At 38.1% G+C, this 18,157-nt stretch overlaps 1 protein-coding gene across 4 annotated transcripts in view; it reads right to left on the bottom strand.

Annotated features, from left to right (window-relative positions):
* The window catches only part of LOC146168071 (ATP-binding cassette sub-family B member 10, mitochondrial-like), a 24,426-nt gene extending 9,389 nt beyond the window's left edge, over positions 1–15,037 (bottom strand). For 2 of the 4 annotated variants that reach the window (XM_083381753.1, XM_083381737.1), the window contains exons 1-5: positions 14,471–15,037; positions 6,736–6,939; positions 6,403–6,605; positions 5,053–5,187; positions 4,806–4,952 (exon numbers count right to left, since the gene is read on the bottom strand). In XM_083381753.1, the coding sequence (XP_083237879.1) occupies positions 4,806–4,952; positions 5,053–5,187; positions 6,403–6,605; positions 6,736–6,939; positions 14,471–14,762 (981 nt within the window). In that variant the 5' untranslated portion in view covers positions 14,763–15,037. Of the gene's footprint in view, positions 1–4,805; positions 4,953–5,052; positions 5,188–6,402; positions 6,606–6,735; positions 6,940–14,470 lie in introns of those variants that run through there. The other 2 variants (XM_083381744.1, XM_083381761.1) reach the window with 2 other exon arrangements.
* Between the last annotated feature and the right edge of the window lie 3,120 nt (positions 15,038–18,157).

Genomic DNA, 18,157 nt, shown 5'->3' on the forward strand with positions numbered 1-18,157 from the left:
TTATAGTAGTTTAAGATACCTCTAGTTGTAAACCTACAATTTTTTTTTATCAATTTTCTTTTCATGGTAGAAATAACTGCTTAGGATAGCAAACTATGGCTAATATTCCTACTGTAAATGCTCTCCAGACTTTTCTGGCAGATGATCAATGTCGGTCGTTGTATAAAATATTTAAGAAGAATGCATACGGTATTACTTGGCCATTATGCATGCTGATGGAGGGTGTCGGGGAGGACTCTCAGTACAACCTGTCAGACTACTCCCACACCCATCTCATTAACAAGTGATTCAATGTGACAATGCACATTGTCACTGGCTGCCTACACCCAACACTGCCCAAGCTAAACTCTGTTAGGCATCCAGCTTGCTGAGCATCAACGTACCAACATTATCTCAGGACTATCATCAAGAAGCCCCTTTCTTAAAGCTGCACTCACATTACTACAGGACAGTAATATCAATGTTGCAGCTTCATGGATCACAACTAAATGGAGAGAAGTTTGCAAAATAACTGCTTTAACCCATCCAAAAATCTTTAAGATGTGGGATGCCTCAGGATACCTAGGATAACAGCCAGAGAACAGGAGTGGGGTGCTTTTAGTCATCCAAGCACAAATCCTTCAGGGGTCTGTGAGACTGTGAGTGAAGTGTGAAGGAACAGAAAGTAAAATCTATATTTTAAAGGTGAATAAAAATTGCATAGTAAGTGGGAAAAGGTACCAGTTGGATAATGAGACTATGAGGTTAAAATTAGCTTCTAAAGGGCTTCAGGAAGGAAGATCATGCAAACTTGGCTTTAAAGAAGTTAAACAAGGGGTTGTTTTGTAAGGGAAACAGTACCTATGGCACTAATGATTTGCAGGTAAGTCTAAACCAAACTAAAAAAAGGTCTCCGCAGGCCGTTACATGTTAACTGTGTAGGCTTTACGCATCTCTTTATAACCGCAACGACAGGTAATCAGGGATAAAACAAGGGTATTTTGCAATTTATACTCGACGGAGGAACAAGATTAAGTTTGCAAGTGGTACCTCACCTAAAATGTTTGTCTGTTGCAAGGGACTTGGCAACTATGTTGCCGAAATCAGACAGAAAAACAAAGAAATTGGTACAAAAAAAATAGAAATTTATTTATTTTTTGTTTTAAAAGATCCATTGCACAAAAAAACAATTAATGTTTTCACACATATTCAATCCAATATAATTTTTAAGCACGAATAGAAAGGCACACACCACACTACAGTTAGCGAGCATTGATTTTGTTGTGCCGTTCTGAAAAAAAGTACTGTAGTGCGAAACACTTGTTTAGTGGGGGGGGGGGAGTGCAGTACTAGGCAGGGAGATCTTTATGAGCCGATTTTGGGCCAATTTTTCTGTTTTTGTATGATCTAAGAGTCAAATTGGTACTGAACCGTATATATCTGGAAACAACTCAAACCTTAACGGAACCCGAACCCAATCCAAAGTTGTTCACTCCAATATATATTTCTATATTTGCATTTGCTTTGCGCACCACTATCTTTGGTTTGCAGAGTAAGTTTTAAATTGTACTATGACATCATAGAAGGGATAATCAAAACTGATTTGAAGGAAAATTGTGCAACAAACAAATGAACCACAATAACAAAAGTTAGCTAATTACGAAAGCAGCTTTGTGCTAAGTATTATAATAAAGCTTAGTAAAAAAGGGAATGTTTTTTTAAATCAGATGGAGATTGAGTACAAAGAATTCATAAAAAACAAAGAAAGGAAATAACAATAACAATCAGCAGTCCAAGCTTTAACAAACCCCCAAAGAAACGTAGGGGTGAAGCCTACCAGAGTTCTAAAGACGAAATTCTTACAAGATCGATTAGAGTAAAAATGGATGGAAAACCTTACATTTGTTTTCTGGGCAGGATGCCCCCAGCCAGACATATACCAATAATCAGCCTGGTTGCAGCAGTTGGCCGCGGGGAAAACAGCACCGACAAAGAAGAAAATAATCCCAATAAATAGATAAATGTGGAGGTTTTACTTAGCAATTAGCTGCAAGTGATGCTTTAAAGGAATCCTTTTTATGCAGTATAATATCAACATCTCGGTGTGCAAAAAGCTAAGAACACCTTCAGTTTGTGTATTTAAAAAAAATAAACTTAAAACACCTATATAGAAATGGCGACAACAAATCCGGACCTTTATATATCAAAATCTGAATGGGATACGTTTTCTGTTCTTGCTTCAGTGTTGGAGCCTGCAAAATTTGCAAGGAAATTGTTACAGTGTGAGCAGCTATATTTAGTGACATTTTTGGAATTTGGATAAATTGCAAGTTACAAATTTCAAAATTACCAACTTCTCCTCGCGATTGTTGCTGTCCTTAATGGAAAAAAGGGAATGTTGACTTACTGAAAAATTGTATTTTTAGGGTTCTCTGTACCTAGACCCAAGGTAAAAAATTTTCCTTTCAGAAGCGACCTAAGTATTGCAACTCAGCATATTCAAAGAATATGGGATGGTCTAAGTTCTTTGCAGCAAAAGCTCACCATAGATTTGACTGGACTAGAAAAAGGATTATCTGTAACATCAAATGCTGACAACGATTTAGACTTGGTTATTTAGGCCCAAGAGAAAGAAGTAGAGCAGCAGTGAAGAGAAACAAAAAATAAAGGCAAGCCTCATTCTCCCCTCCTATATCAACGAACCAAGACAAAAAAAACGAAGACACACTGCAGTACTGAACAAACCAGAACTGCATTTCTGGTTTAAAATTTATTCTTTCTCCACCGCGAACAAACATGACGGAGAAGGTGTTGGAGGTTTGCTAATAATACTGTGCAATTATTTATTTCAACAGTAATACCATTTGATAAGGATTTTCTTTTTGAAACTTGCCAACAATCCCTTCATTATAGAGGCCCAAAAATATGGAATGAAACACTGACCATGTTAAAGGAACTGGGTTCGCAAATATTTAAAAAAAAGTACAAAGCCATGCTTTTGGAAATGTACTACTTGCGTTACCAAAATTACCATTCTTTGAACTTAAAACACGTGCAGTAAATCTTTTGTAAGTAAACAAACCCATTTTGGTCTAAATCAACGAACCGTAACGACTGCAAGTTAATATGTTTTCTATGTTTTCTTTGTTACTGTTTGTTATCATTTTTGTGTTTTGTTTCTTTCGTTTGTTGCATTGATTCTTCTTTTGTTCTCAACCTTACGTAAAACAAATCTAAATTATCCTTTATTATTTTTGTAATTCACCGGTACTTATTCTTAATTCATAACAAGGCGGCATCAGACTCGTAAACCCTCCCGGCTTATTCGGTGTCACCTTGCCGAAGCACTGTTTTTTTGTTTTTCGCCTAGTTTGATAAATATTTTTTGAAAAAATGCTTATGGCAAAATAAAATACTTTGAATTGAATTGAATTGTTCTACATAAACAAACCCGATCTTGTACTTTTGACAATGATAAAAGTATAAATACAGTACAACAAAATCGGTGGAATATCTAACCGACAAAATTCTTGGCTCCGGGATGTATTTCTTTGTAATGAATATGAATAGTTTCGTAGAGGTATACCGCTGTAAAAAGTTACTCTATTTTTATTATGTGTATAAATTTTGCACAGGAGATAAAATCGATGCACAAACTGTCCAAATGCGGTCCGCTTTTTCTTTCAGTCTTTACTTTTTAAGAGTTTGATTCTCCAGTCGGCGGGCCTGATATGGAAAAATAAAGTACTTGGCGGGCCGGATTCCTAATCGATACATTAATTGTACTGCCATAGCCTACATGATTTGTTGAATAATAACAGCTAATACTGTGCTCTTTAAACACGGTAATGCTTTCGTTGCACAGCAAGCATACTGCTTTCTTGCCGACTTAGGTGAAAAAGTTCTGGGGCATCCAATCCTTGTTAAATTCGCAACTTTACGTTTTTTGGGAAAATATCGATTGTAAATCTAATTTGGGAACAAAGCACAATACTTAAAGCAGAAAAATCAATAATACCATAGTATAACAGCAACGACATAACAAAGACAAATATGCAGCAATACCCACGACAGAATAAGAATTAATCATCTGAATAAAAGACATAAATCTGACGGAATAAGTCATAAATTCTTCGGAATAAGTCCTTGAAGGCCACAATAACGCCTGAAACTGTAGGAAGAGGGTATGGGACGATCGGGAGCCCTAGGTATGGCATCGGCCGTTTTGGTGTTGACGTTTGGGCACCTTGGTTTGAAGGGCGCCATTATGGCGCTTCTGTTTTGGCACCTGATTTCTGGGCCTGTGTGGGGTTAGAAAATGGGTTAGGGTTGTAGTTATCAGGGTTAGTGATGCTTAGGCAAACTGTTTTATAGCCGTGATTCTGGTCATTTAGGTCTTACTATGACAGGTTTACAACTTTTTCCGAATTAGACAGTATTACGAGTTATGTTGTTTTTATTTCGATCTTATGGCCTCTAGTTTTAACCCAGAACAAAGAACTAAAGAATAACTAACAATCACTATTATTTGACGTAGTAATCATCTAGTGGGGGATTGCGGCAGACTGTTCCGCGGGCCACATTATTATATAGGACCAGAAACTGCCTGCAGGCCGCTCAAAATCCCATCGCGGGACGGACCCGGCCCGTGGGCTGTATGTTGCCCGCCCAAGTCAATATCACATTGTCAGCAGATCATCTGAAAACACCACTGCTTTCTATAGGCATTCATTTTAATAACAGTTTAGACATAACATTAAATTTAGGGCTAAGCTACATAAATAATTTTAGTAACTATATAGCTATAAACAAAATTCTGTACATACCAATCCGAAGAAAAAGGCTCTCGCAATGGCTTCTTTTATGCCCAAATTTAGGACACTGTTAACATGTGCAGAATAAACATTAGCCTCCAAATTTTCCTTTCCAAAAGACTGGACAGTACGAATATTACTTAATCTTTCATCTGCAAACTGACATTATTTAACTTTTTTTAAATGATTTATGTTGCTTCGTTATGAAAAAATGGACACATATTGTTATCTAAGTTTAAAATATATAATATTGACAAACCTGTGTAGATTTTGCAAGAGAATTTTGCGTTTTTTGTGTAACTTTCTGAATGTATTTACCATAAAATCCAGCTAAAACTGTAACAGGTGGGACAACCATCAAAATCACATGAGCGAGATCAGGAGACATTAAATACTAAAAATGCAAAAAATACTTCAAATTTGCAAAGCATAATAATAAGTCACATACTGGTCAAATGGTCAATTAATAAAAAAATATATGTGTTTCTTCCAAGGGCGGATCAAACCAAGCTTGCTGAAATCAGGGCTGACCAAATCCAGGCCAAGGGGCCACATGTGGCTTGATGAAACTTTTGTATCTTATAGTATTCAAACTCTTTGTACACCAGATGCTTTTGGAAAATAACCAAAATCAGTAAACCTAATCAGGGGTTTCGTCAAAGTAATTCCAGGCTAGAAATGCAACTAGATAGTGGTACGGACTCACGACCTTCGGCAAAACTTTCACAATGTGAATATACTGTGATCAAGCCCTTCTGGAGTTATATTGCCAAAAAATAACACATCATAAAACTTACCTCAGGCTAGTTGTTGTTCTAACCTGGCCTTGCTGGCACAATTCTCCTGGTTAGGCCGACTGATTTAGGTAAGCCTTACCGAAGGTATAATTTCAACTCTGACCATATGAACTACCGCAGTCAGCTAACAACCAAATCCAACGTGCCGGCAACTTATGGGTTAATAAACACAGCGGCCTAAAGTCTAAGGGTTAAATCGCGAGAACCAGTAATCAGGTGAGTTTACCAATTTTAATAATTTAATGTTAATTTGGTATGACAAGATCAAGAACTTGATTTTGAATTGACTGTACATTTTATATTTTTACAACATAAGCATATTTTTCATTGAAAGAAGCTGTAATGACATGAAAAACCCTAATACTTAAACTAAAGTAAGTTGTATAAGAAATGTGGATTCTTGCCAAATTTAGAAACAATCTACCCAGAAATGTGAACATTGTATAAAATTGAATATGATTGTAATCTGATTTATGTGTACTACATAAAAATGTTGGGGTCACTTCGGTTTTAGAAAATTGAAAAGGGTGTAGTGACAAAAAAGGTTGGGAACCACTGTAGAGCAAGGGTCAGCAAACTACGGCCTGCACGATATTTTCCAAATAAAGATAAAATGAAGTTGAAACTTCAGGCTGCAATTTTGATACAAAATTAGGCATTTGTGGTTATTTACTGTTCAATTAATAAATTTGTATAGCAAGCAAAAATTACAACAATCATTCAGATTTTAATAAAAAACATAAATACTACCCTTTTCGCTCCCACAAAGAGAAAACAAGTTAGTGTTAAACAACTCTAAAGTACAGATTTACCATCATTCCAACACCTGTGGTTATTTGAGCAAGTGAACGTAGGCCATCTGAAATATTTTGTGTAACAGAAGCACTGACCATTGGTACATCTGATGCCAAGCGGTTAATCAATTCACCAGTTTCAGATTTATCGAAAAAAGAAACATCTTGGGCTACAATACTTGAAAAGACTGATTGCCTTAATTGTTTGGTAATTCTCTCACCTGTAAAATGTATAATTAATTTAAATATTTTTTGAGAGTTTTTCAACATGTGCTGAAGATAAAAGGCATAGATGGAAATTTTTTTATTGAGGTATTTTATTTAATTCAAATATATATATCTATAGTACACCTGAAGTCTGCAACAAATAAATCCTTCCAGCATTGGCTAGTGCACCCAAAACAAATAAAGCACACAATCCAGTGACAATGGGCTGCAAAGTGCTTTGAGGAGACCCATCTTTACTGACAGATTGTATAATATCAATTATTTTGCCCATGCAATATGGCACAGCCAAGGTCACCGAGCTGGTAATAACCAATAGTCCAATCGCACCTAGACCAACATAAAGGGTTAACTTCTGAATAAATTTAGTAATATTGTTCATAAAGGGTTAACTTCTGAATAAATTTAGTAATATTGTTTTTAGTATTATATAAAAACATTTATATAGCTGTGGACCTCAAGTCGTAAAAAGACAAGTAGTAACAATCTATCCATTAAAATAAAATTATCCCTAAAGTTCTATCTTGAAAGAGGATTTACCAGGCATTGATGTTGTGCTTTCACTTGTACAGCCAAAATACTTATAGTCTAAGCCTGGCATTTAAATTTAACACAGGCAACTTATTCTGCTTGTAAATCCATAATAGACTGGCTGATTTCAGTATGCACCTAAAACTCCTAGTTACAGCAAAGGGAGGGATCCAGACTGTTGATTTTCTTCACAAAATATGTCATCAACAATTAATTTTAATCTAACCAAAATACTCAAAGAATATATATCGTTCAACAACAGGTATAATGGTGAGGGAAAAAGGAATAGTTTGTGCAATATATGCCAACCAGTTAGCTCAATACAAGTAACATACAGTTAACAAAACTATCAAATATTTAAAATCGTTAAAAATGTTATATCCAGTTTTTATTTTTGTTTTGGGTATTATTAAACTCTGTGCGAAGTGAAATATTTGCCATGGAAGACTCACAGTGGCATCACAGTAATACTATTATTTGTTTAAAGCGGTTATTTTTAATTAATGAATTTTCAAGGCTAATCTCTTTTGAGATTGAGAAAGGGTAAGGTTAGTCACTGCATATTGCAAACGGTACTACTAGGATATAGACCATGGGTGCCCAACCTATTATGTTCCATATTGTGTCAGGATAGGATTGGTGTGTTTTATTATAGACCTAGTACTACTACTGCTTTATAATAAAAGTTTTAGTTTGTTTCTCAAGACAAATCATGTTTGTTTTAAAAAAGAGAAAAGAGAATAGAAACTGGAATAAAGAATGGGAAAGCAAATACTTCATTTGAAAGAAAAAAAATAGTTGAAAGAAAAATCCTTAATGTGTTTTAGACCGTATCACAACAAAAAGGTAAAAAATTTAAATCACAGTTGCACACGGAAACCCTTAATTTTTTACCAAAAGGTATGGCACTACAGAAGTTCGTTCAAAGTAGAAAAAACAAAATATTGTAGCGGCCCTCTATGTTTACCGACGCACACAGTAATACTGCACCGAACCGGACATATTGCCTTTTTCCTTTCGTTCTTTTCCTCTGCATTGCAATGTGTAATCGTCTACCCTTTTTCGCTGAACACAAACTCGAAGCAACACAGAAAGCGTCTCGCTTCAATGGTGACCCCGGAATTTCAGAAACAACTTTTCTGAAACAAGCATGGCAAGTGAAGATTCGCAAAACGCAGTGGCAATAAAACTACCCACGTTTTGGACTGCTCAAGCACGAGTTTGGTTTCGAAAAGCTGAGGCACAGTTTGCAATTAAAGACGTTAAAGACGATCAAACCAAGTATTACTATGTTGTTTCGGCGTTGGACCAGCACACTGCAACTCGTTTGTTAGACCTTCTTGATCAGCCACCGGACGTGAACAAGTACCAATCAATCAAACACAGGCTGCTTACGACTTTCAGTCTCACGTGTTCGCAAAGAGCCAATCCCTTGCTTGAAATGGCTCCTTTAGGCGAAAGAATTCCATCGGCATTAATGGACGAGATGCTGGCATTGCTCGGTGACCACACACCGTGTTTTCTTTTTTGAGAATTGTTTTTGAGGCACATGCCTGCGGAGGTGCGTACGGGCTTAGCAGGGAAAGATTTTGAAACTAACCGCGATTTAGCGCAGAAAGCTGATGCCTTATTTCTAGCAGCCCAAGAAAATACCTCACAACTTTCAATTTGCAAACTACAACGTCAAACGCCTCGATCAAGACTGAAGCCACTACGCGAACAAAGTGCAATTTGCTTTTATCATCGACGATTTAAAGACAAAGCTCATCGATGCATCCCCCCCCTGTTCATTCTCCCAGGGAAACTGGCAAGCCGACCATGTTTAGCTGCTACAATGGCCGGCCAAGCTACTACTCAGCCTTTTCTTTGTTTGGGATTGCTTAGCAGGTCGTAATTTTTTAGTGGATACGGGCGCAGAGATTAGCGTTTTGCCTACCACAGGACCTGAGCGTCGCGCGAATCCTTCCGACAAAACTCTTGTCGCTGCTAATGGCACCAAAATTCGAACGTACGGTTCTCGTTCGATATCAATGGCTTTTCCTTCAGGCAGATTTAATTGGAAGTTTGTTTTGGCTGATGTTGCTCGGCCATTACTTGGCGCCGATTTTCTGAGGGCCCATGCACTACTCGTCGATCTCAAGCGCCAACACCTAATCAACGCTGAAACGTTCTGCAGCTCTCCAATCAGAAGGGCGCCGCAATTAGCGCCTCGCCTCAATGCAATCGCTTTGGGCACGTCAGTCTACACACGAATTTTGGCTGAGTTTCCAGGGATTGCAACGCCACACTTTTTGCAAGCACTACCTAAGCATGGTGTACAACACTTCATTCCTACAAATGGACCACCGGTGCACTCTCGCGCTCGTCGACTGCCTCCCGAGAAACTCGCCCTCGCCAAAAAGGAGTTTCACAGTATGCTTCAAATGGGCATAATTCGACGTTTGTCTAGCCCTTGGGCATCGCCGTTACATATGGTTCCAAAGTCTTCAGGTGGATGGAGACCGTGCGGAGACTTTCGTCGACTAAACGAAGCTACAAGGCCTGATCGGTATGCCATTCCTCACATTCAGGATTTTTCGGCGAGATTAGCAGGTTGTCGAATATTCTCAAAAATTGACCTTGTTCGAGGATACCACCAAGTTCCTGTAGCACCAGAAGACATACCTAAAACTGCAGTCATCACGCCGTTTGGGCTTTTCGAATTTCTCCGAATGCCTTTTGGATTAAAGAATGCGGCGCAAGCGTTTCAACGTCTAATGGACACGGTCTGTCAGCCATTGGACATTGTATTTGTTTACTTGGACGATATTTTAGTTTCAAGCAAGTCGCCTGCTGAACATATACATCATTTAAAGAAGCTTTTCAAACAACTTACCAATTATGGCCTTGTCATAAATTTAGGCAAGTGTCAATTTGGCTTACAACAACTTGATTTTCTTGGTCATTGGATAGACACGAACGGCGCAAGGCCACTCCCTAGCAAGGTGGAAGCAATTCAACATTTCCCGCGGCCCACATCAATCAAAGGACTCCAGGAATTTGCCGGTATGATTAATTTTTATTTCCATTTTATTCCTGAAGCCGCACATATTATATCGCCTATATACGACGCACTCGCAAGAAAACCCTCAAAACTTACCTGGAATGACCGTTTGTGTTTGGCTTTCACGGAAGCTAAAAGCGCCCTTGCCAGTGCAACATTATTGCATCACCCTTTACCCGAGGCACCCACCGCAGTGACAACCGACGCTTCTCAGCATTCAATCGGCGCAGTTCTTCAACAGTTCATCGATGGTGCGTGGCAGCAATTGGCATTTTTCAGCAAACGACTGCGAACTCCTAAGCAAAGGTACAGTGCATTTGACAAGGAATTACTGGCATTACATCTCTCAATACGCCACTTTCGTACTTTTTTGAGGGTAGAGTATTTACAGCTTACACAGACCACAAGCCGCTTACATTTGCTTTCTCTAAGGTTTCAGCTCCCTGGTCTGCATGACAGCAGCGCCATTTAACCGCAATCTCCGAGTTTACAACAGATGTTCGTCAAATCGAAGGCAAGCGAAACCATGTCGCCGACGCGCTCTCCCGCGGTTCCATCAGTACGTTATTACTCGACATGGACTACACCGCACTCGCGCGTGCACAGCTCGAACAGGAGGTCCAAGCTTATCGCACTGCAATTTCTGGTCTCAAACTGGAAGACATCCAACTTAACCAGTCCGGAACAACGATCCTGTGCGACGTATCCACCGAATCTCCGCGCCCTATTGTACCGAAGTCATGGCAACGAAAAGTTTTCGACATAGTTCACGGACTTTTGCATCCTTCGGTTCGGGCTACGCGCAAACTAATCGCATCAAAGTTTGTATGGCACGGCCTGCATCGTCAAGTTGGTTTATGGGCTAAACAGTGCGTGGACTGTCAAAAGGCCAAGGTTCACCAACACGTCCGCTCGCCTTTGGTTAATTACCCGCTTTGCAAAGCTCGGTTTGCTCGTGTCAATATCGACATCGTCGGTCCCTTACTACCTTCACAAGGGAACAAGTATCTGTTAACGATGGTCGATCGTTTTACTCGATGGCCGGAAGCCGTTCCCATGCCGGATGCGACAACCATCACGTGTGCACGAGCTTTCGCCTTCCACTGGGTTGCTCGATTCGGATTTCCCTACGACATCTCGTCAGATCGAGGTTCGCAGTTCACGTCGGAGTTGTGGACTATTTTCAACGAACTACTGGGCATCCGGCTACACCGTACGTGTTCATTTCATCTGCAAGCCAATGGATTGGTGGAACGCTTTCATCGCCACATGAAAAGCGCTCTCATGTCACGACTAACAGGTCCTGAATGGATAGACGAGCTTCCATGGGTTTTGCTTGGTATCCGGACTACACCAAAGGAAGATCTCCAAGCATCTTCAGCAGAGCTGGTGTATGGCTCGCCTATCGCCGTTCCGGGTGATTTGGTAAGAACCAGGCAAACAACGCCATTGCCTGCTGATGTTTTACCATTGGTAAGATCCACAGTTCGTCAACTGACTCCAACACCGATGTCTCGCCACGGTTTTGTTCGAGTGAACATCCCGGAATCGTTGAACTCCAGCGCCTACGTTCTTATTCGCAGAGACGGTCATCGTCCTCCGTTAACCCCTCCATACGATGGTCCATACAAGGTTATCAAAAAAAGTGCCAAAGGGTTTACCCTCGACATGGGTGGCCGGCACAAACTGGTGAGCATCGACCGGTTAAAGCCAGCACATCTGGATCTTTCAGAGCCAGTGCTGGTGGCTCAACCTCCACGCAGAGGGCGGCCAAAAAAACCATCACCTCTACCTGATCCGCCACCGCCTTCAGATGCCCAGCAACCGATGTCCGTTCGTCAGCCACCGGAGTCGTTACCGCCACCCTCGGACGAACAGTTCTTACGCACGCGCACTCGCAGTTATTTTCGCTATCCGTTGTCATGATTTTGTATTCGCCTATTTTACGCAGTGTTATTGAGTTATTTGTCCGTTTCTGGAGGGGGGTTATGTAGCGGCGCTCTATGTTTACCGACGCACACAGTAATACTGCACCTTTTTCCTTTCGTTCTTTTCCTCTGCATTGCAATGTGTAATCGTCTACCCTTTTTCGCTGAACACGAACTCGAAGCAACACAGAAAGCGTCTCGCTTCAATATCTAACTCTATCTTCAAATATTGTATTATGGTAGATTGTTAGGCATATGAAGCCTTTTACCGATGACGAATCAAGATTGTATGAATAAAACTGTAGCTGAGATGTTTCCAGATGAGCCTGATATACAAAGGACTTTCAATAATTTTCAACTTACGCCAAGGAGAGTTGCACGACAAGTAAACACACAGGATATCATTGACATGTTAATTTAGAAAAATAGTGTGCCATTGGTAAAAAATAAAAAATTTCCTTCATTACCCATCTTTAAATACAGAATGGGCTACCTGAAAGATATCACATTGAAATTTAACGAATTGAATTTGAAGTTGCAAGGCAAGGGCTTTTTGTTATGTGATATGTTGCAGCAAATTAATTTCATAAAAAGAAAGTTAATTCTCTTTAAAAATAAAGATGCTACTCATTTTCCAAACTTGCATGTAACTGATGAAAATAAACAATTTTGTAAAGAAGAAATTTGCACAAAATATTCATCACGTTTATGAAGTAATGTAGAAAAGGTTTTCTAATTTACCAACCTTATTGTTTTCAGCGAAATTACCTAAACCTTTTCATAATGATGCCTCAATTGGAACTTCAGTGTGACAACAGTGTCTAAAGCAGCGGTTCTCAACCAGTGGGCCATGGCTCACTGGTGGGCCATAAAAACATTTGAGGTGGGCCACAGACCAATTTAAAAAAGCTAGATTTAGTTTAATTTGTGTCACTATATTTAATTTTACAGGAATAATGACTTGGGGAGGAATTAAAAAGTAATGTAAATTTATTGTTCAGCCGCAAGTATCTCACTAATGCACGGTTGAATAAATAATCTGTTTTGAAATAGGTTCTGCTGTGTTTTGTTCTAAACCTATTTTAAAGCTTTTTCTTTCATAAAAATTCTATTGGGCCACAGATTTTTTTTGCAACGTAAATGGGCCACGAAAGAAAAAAGGTTGAGAACCACTGGTCTAAAGCAAAGCCCCCAAAAGCGATTTATAGAACACCTGCCTTGCAGTTTTGGCAGGACCTTCAATAAATTGGGGCGAAAAACTGTTCAGTGGAAATAAACGCAGTGTAAGGCACATAAAGTTTGTTAAAAAAGACAAGTATGACAAAGCCAAGGCAGATCCAATGGGGGGCATCATGCCATGCACAACCCCAAAAAAACGTTCTTTTTATTCTACTTTTACTACATGAAAGCAAATATTTTTATTTAAACTGTTTTTAATATGTTTTCGTCTGTGTTAAGCAAATCTACTCAGCCAAAATGCACTATGCAAACCATAACATATTGCGTTGTGTGATAATCTTGGCAAAACTCATAACCGTAGCATACTTATTATGTTAAACTACAAATGCTGTTAATTTGAGCAGTATGCAAATATCTGTTATGTGCCTAATGCATTATGTCTCTTCTAAAAATAATTACAATACGCTATTTATTTCATGTTTTGTGCGATTAAACTGGTTTTAAACCGGATATTTGCTCGAGAACTAAATCTGTGTAACAGTGTAAGAAATGCTGACATGTGCAGTCGCATGTTGCACTTCCGCATTTTTTTTAACCCTTGATGTTTTTGTTACAGTCACAAAATTTAGACTGGTACCTACACCACCTTATATTAACATTTTTTTTTGTTTTGCCTATACTGTGTCAAACATTTCTATATACAAATTGATGCTTCTAATTGAATAGTAACTTGTTTGTACTACAACTAAAGACTCTATTCTTCACCATACTATTGAATAACTTGCCACATTCAATATAAAGAATTCTCATTTCAGGTTGTTCAACCCAGATCATCAAAGAATCTTATAGTGTGTGCATTTTTGTTTTTATTGTTGCACAGTGTGTACTGCTTTTTTTTCAATATTTGGCCAGTAAGTCGTTTGACAAAAAATATTCAATGCTAACAGCACCGGCCACTTGGGTGAGTGGATGTCAAATCCAGACTTGCCAGGGCAAATGCACTTGTATTGGCGGGCGGGAAAATGATCTCAAAATCCTTTTTTTAATTTTTTAATAAAAATCCTACAAAACGATTACTTTGCTTGTGATGTTCCCTGTTGAAGCAAATAATTATTCATATACTAGTTGATAAAACAATATATATAGATTAAACAAATAATTCAACAAAGAATAAACATACCTGCTATGTATGCTGATTCACTTTTCGCAAGATCAAGGAGTTTCAAAAGACTAGTTTTTGTTGAAGGAAGTGAAGACAACTTTTTGTCTGATAAACCATTATTACTGAATGAATCTTGTTTTATTTGTGAAAAATGTAGCCATCTGCCTTGATGAAAATTTGGTGACAATAAGTAGCCGGAGTTTTGATGAAACTTTGTGTTATAGTTTACTTTTATCATTAAAGAAGAAACATGGCATCTACTGAACCATGCTCGTCGTAACATAAATGCATTGTGAATAGTAAGTCTCATGTCTTATCAAATGACCTAAAACAAATATATTTCAAATGTATGTATATATGTAGGACAATAATGATAGCTAGGGATGTTATAGAATATCGCATCAATATATACATTGAGACGCCTTATATACTAGCTGCTTGAATAACATTGTTGCGTTTTCGTGTGTACTGAAATTTGTGAATATATACCAGGGGTCGGCAACCTACGGCCCGCGAGCCTGATCCGGCCCAACAATGTGATTCACCCCGCCTCTTTGACCAAAACTAGACAATTCCATTTTAAATACTTTTTGACTATTTTAACTATGTAAGTGCAAAAAATTTTCGTGCTTCGCGCGAATGATCTTACTACGTCTGTTTGTTTACGTTTTGATGACATCTTTTGAACTAGATTAGCGCTTCTATGCCATTGCACCGTGGAAGGCTGTCAAGTGCGTCACGGTCAAACGGTAACGTATTCAAAAATATTAGACATAAATTTTAAAAAAAATTTTCGGCAATGTAATAAAAACTTGCAAGAAATTTAAAAGAAATGCCGTTCAACCAAAAAAGAAAATGCTGTTATACCAAAAAAAGACTCGCTTCGCTAGCCAGGTGTGCCCTCACATTGAACTAGATTTATCGCGAAGGTTATACCGTTTCCTCAAGTAGTTTTATTACACTTTTCAGTAATAGTATGGATCACGACGTGTGGACTCAAATTTTAAACTAAACAAACGCTTTTTTTAGCGCCAACACTTTACTGCCTTCTTAAATGTAATTAAACACGTTTTTGAGTGCAAAACAAGATCAAAAGCCCGCCTAATTCACAGTTGTTTTAACATTTTAATAACACAATGCTTGTTATCATTTTGTGCGGCCCGCAGAGAACTTTCTGAGTTTGGTTTTGGCCCGCGACTATAAAAAGGTAGTAATATATACTCAACGAGCAATATAAACTGAGTAAAGTGACTCTATTAGAGTTCGAAAGGTTAAGGACAGGTATTTTTTAGCTGCCCGCTATTTGGAGTTAGATAGCTACACGGAATGTGTAAGAGACTTGAGCAGCAGTCGGCTTTCGCCTTAAGAGCCAGCGCCTACTTATCTGTAGTAACTACTACGTCATCTAATCGCTAAACTAACGTTAAGTCATTTTCTAAGTAGCATCCTCCATTTACTAGCTTACCCCACCAATCTAAAGGTAAATTTTTTTTATCAACTTTAAAGCAAACATATGCATTACAATTCCAGCAAAATAGGTTTAAACAGCCATTGTACATAATGTAAACAAATATTTTGCAAAGAATTGCTGTTTTGTCACAAAAAAATTCATTATATTTACCACCCTCCTTATAAAATAGTAAGTATATATAAATTAAATAAAACAAAATAAAGGATTCAAAATCTGATATTTAACATTTACAAGTTCTATCGTAAAATCCTTTTGAAGTCAGGTCACCAAACTCACTTTGGCCCTTTACCGACCTGTTTTGCTAAGAATATCCCCGGTGTATAGTGCCAAAGTTTAGGTTTACAGGTGTGCAATCACAGTTTTATGAACAACGGATGTTCGAAATCCTATACCAGATACCACAACTCATTTTTTCCGAAATTTATTTTTGCATTTTACTAATCTGATTGTGCACAATAGTCGCTATAAAAATCTCAGGTGTGCAGCAACCACCAACAAAATAAACAAGGAAAGTGATTTACGTGTTAAGTTGAAGTAACCAAAGTAGTTCAAATCGACAAATAATCACTAACCGGTGCAAGCGTAAAAGAGCTATCTGGTAAAAAGCCAATAGGCCCTCATGAAACTATTTACCCAGCTAACAAAGAATCCAAATATATTTCTGAAAATATCATTAAAATTTGGCAAAACTCTTAAATCTGATACTATCACCAGTCACCACCCAAACGCTAATCCTAATCCAATTAATCGGGCTATTTTATTGTATATTAATTAGTTCCCTAAATTGTTTTCATAATAGGGAAATTACCTTTACCAGCTTATCCAGAAACACGCGTAGAAAAGTGATTGACCAAGTGGTGATTGTCCATCAGAATATGAATGTCAGGTTGTTAGAAATAACTGCTATGTGGAGCAACAGGACTCAAAACCAAAATGTGCACGAATCAAAACGTGCACTTTGTGCGCACAATGTGAACCTTCGAATGCGGTGCACATATGACAAGTGCACATTTTGGTTTTGAGCCCGTCTCGTGTGGAGCGGTAGATGACGTTACTATCTGCTAAACCCAAAAAATAAGAACGCTGATCTGCGATGTCATAGTAGTTTATCACCCATAATTATTTAATAATGCAAGCTTTTATGTAATGATTCTTCTGGCGAATTTTTTTGTATAAATAATTATGAAAATGCTGGCTAATTTCGATAAGCACCAAGCTAAGCCAGATTAGAAACTTGGCGCTCTTTCACTATTGTACGTGAAAAGTTATGCAAAAAAAATAATAATAATACCGCATACCACAACGCATTTTGTTTGGGTTAAGGTGCGGGTTAGCGTTTGGGTGAGGGTGGGTCAAGTAATATTATGTTTATTATTAATAATAACTTGACCCACCCTCAACCAAACGCTAACCCGCACCCTAACCAAAATAATATGCGTTGTGGTATGCGGCATTTGAAGAAAATTTTTTTTTTTATTAATTTTTACGTACAATAGTGAAAGAGCGCCAGAAACTTTGAATATTGAGTGGGGGAGATGTTTACGCAGCTTAATATTGGCGACTCAAATCAAGTTACTGTGAAAATTTGCACTGCTCTAATTAAGTTACTTGTAAAGTTTGTGCGCGGTCAATAAAAATCTGTATCAATATTTTGTATAAATTTTAGGGTGGTACTAAATACCGAATGGAACCATATGCAATCAAATGATAATGAATCCCAACAAAATTAAACGTCTGTTTTACTTTTAAATCTAATTAAATTATAGACTGAAGCATATCATTTCGCATTAAAGCATTTCAAAGCGTATGAGATCTAACGAAGGTTGCAACAAAGAGGTTTTGAATTTCTTGGATTACCACAACACAAAGTTGAACAATAAAAGCTAGTATAATGAATGTGTCCAGTTAACACAACAATAAAAAGCGAATAGAGAGCCAATATGTAACGAGTAGGTAGGAGAATCAGTACACACCAAATAATATTGAATGGTACGAAATGGGCCCGATCGGAACCCATGGTAATTCGTAGGAGAATCACTATATACCGAATGGTCCCAAATGGAACCCATTGCAACTTGTAGGAGAATCACTAAATACCGAATGGAACCCAATAGAACCCATTGTAACTCGTAAGAAAGTCACAAAGTACCGAATGGAACTGGATGGAACCGAATTGTACCGTATTGAACCCAATATAACCCATTGTGACTTGTAGGAGAATCACTAAATACCGA

Source organism: Ascidiella aspersa, chromosome 1, assembly GCF_963924565.1.
Source record: "Ascidiella aspersa chromosome 1, kaAscAspe10.2, whole genome shotgun sequence".
In the NCBI taxonomy this organism is placed as follows: Eukaryota; Metazoa; Chordata; class Ascidiacea; order Phlebobranchia; family Ascidiidae; genus Ascidiella; species Ascidiella aspersa.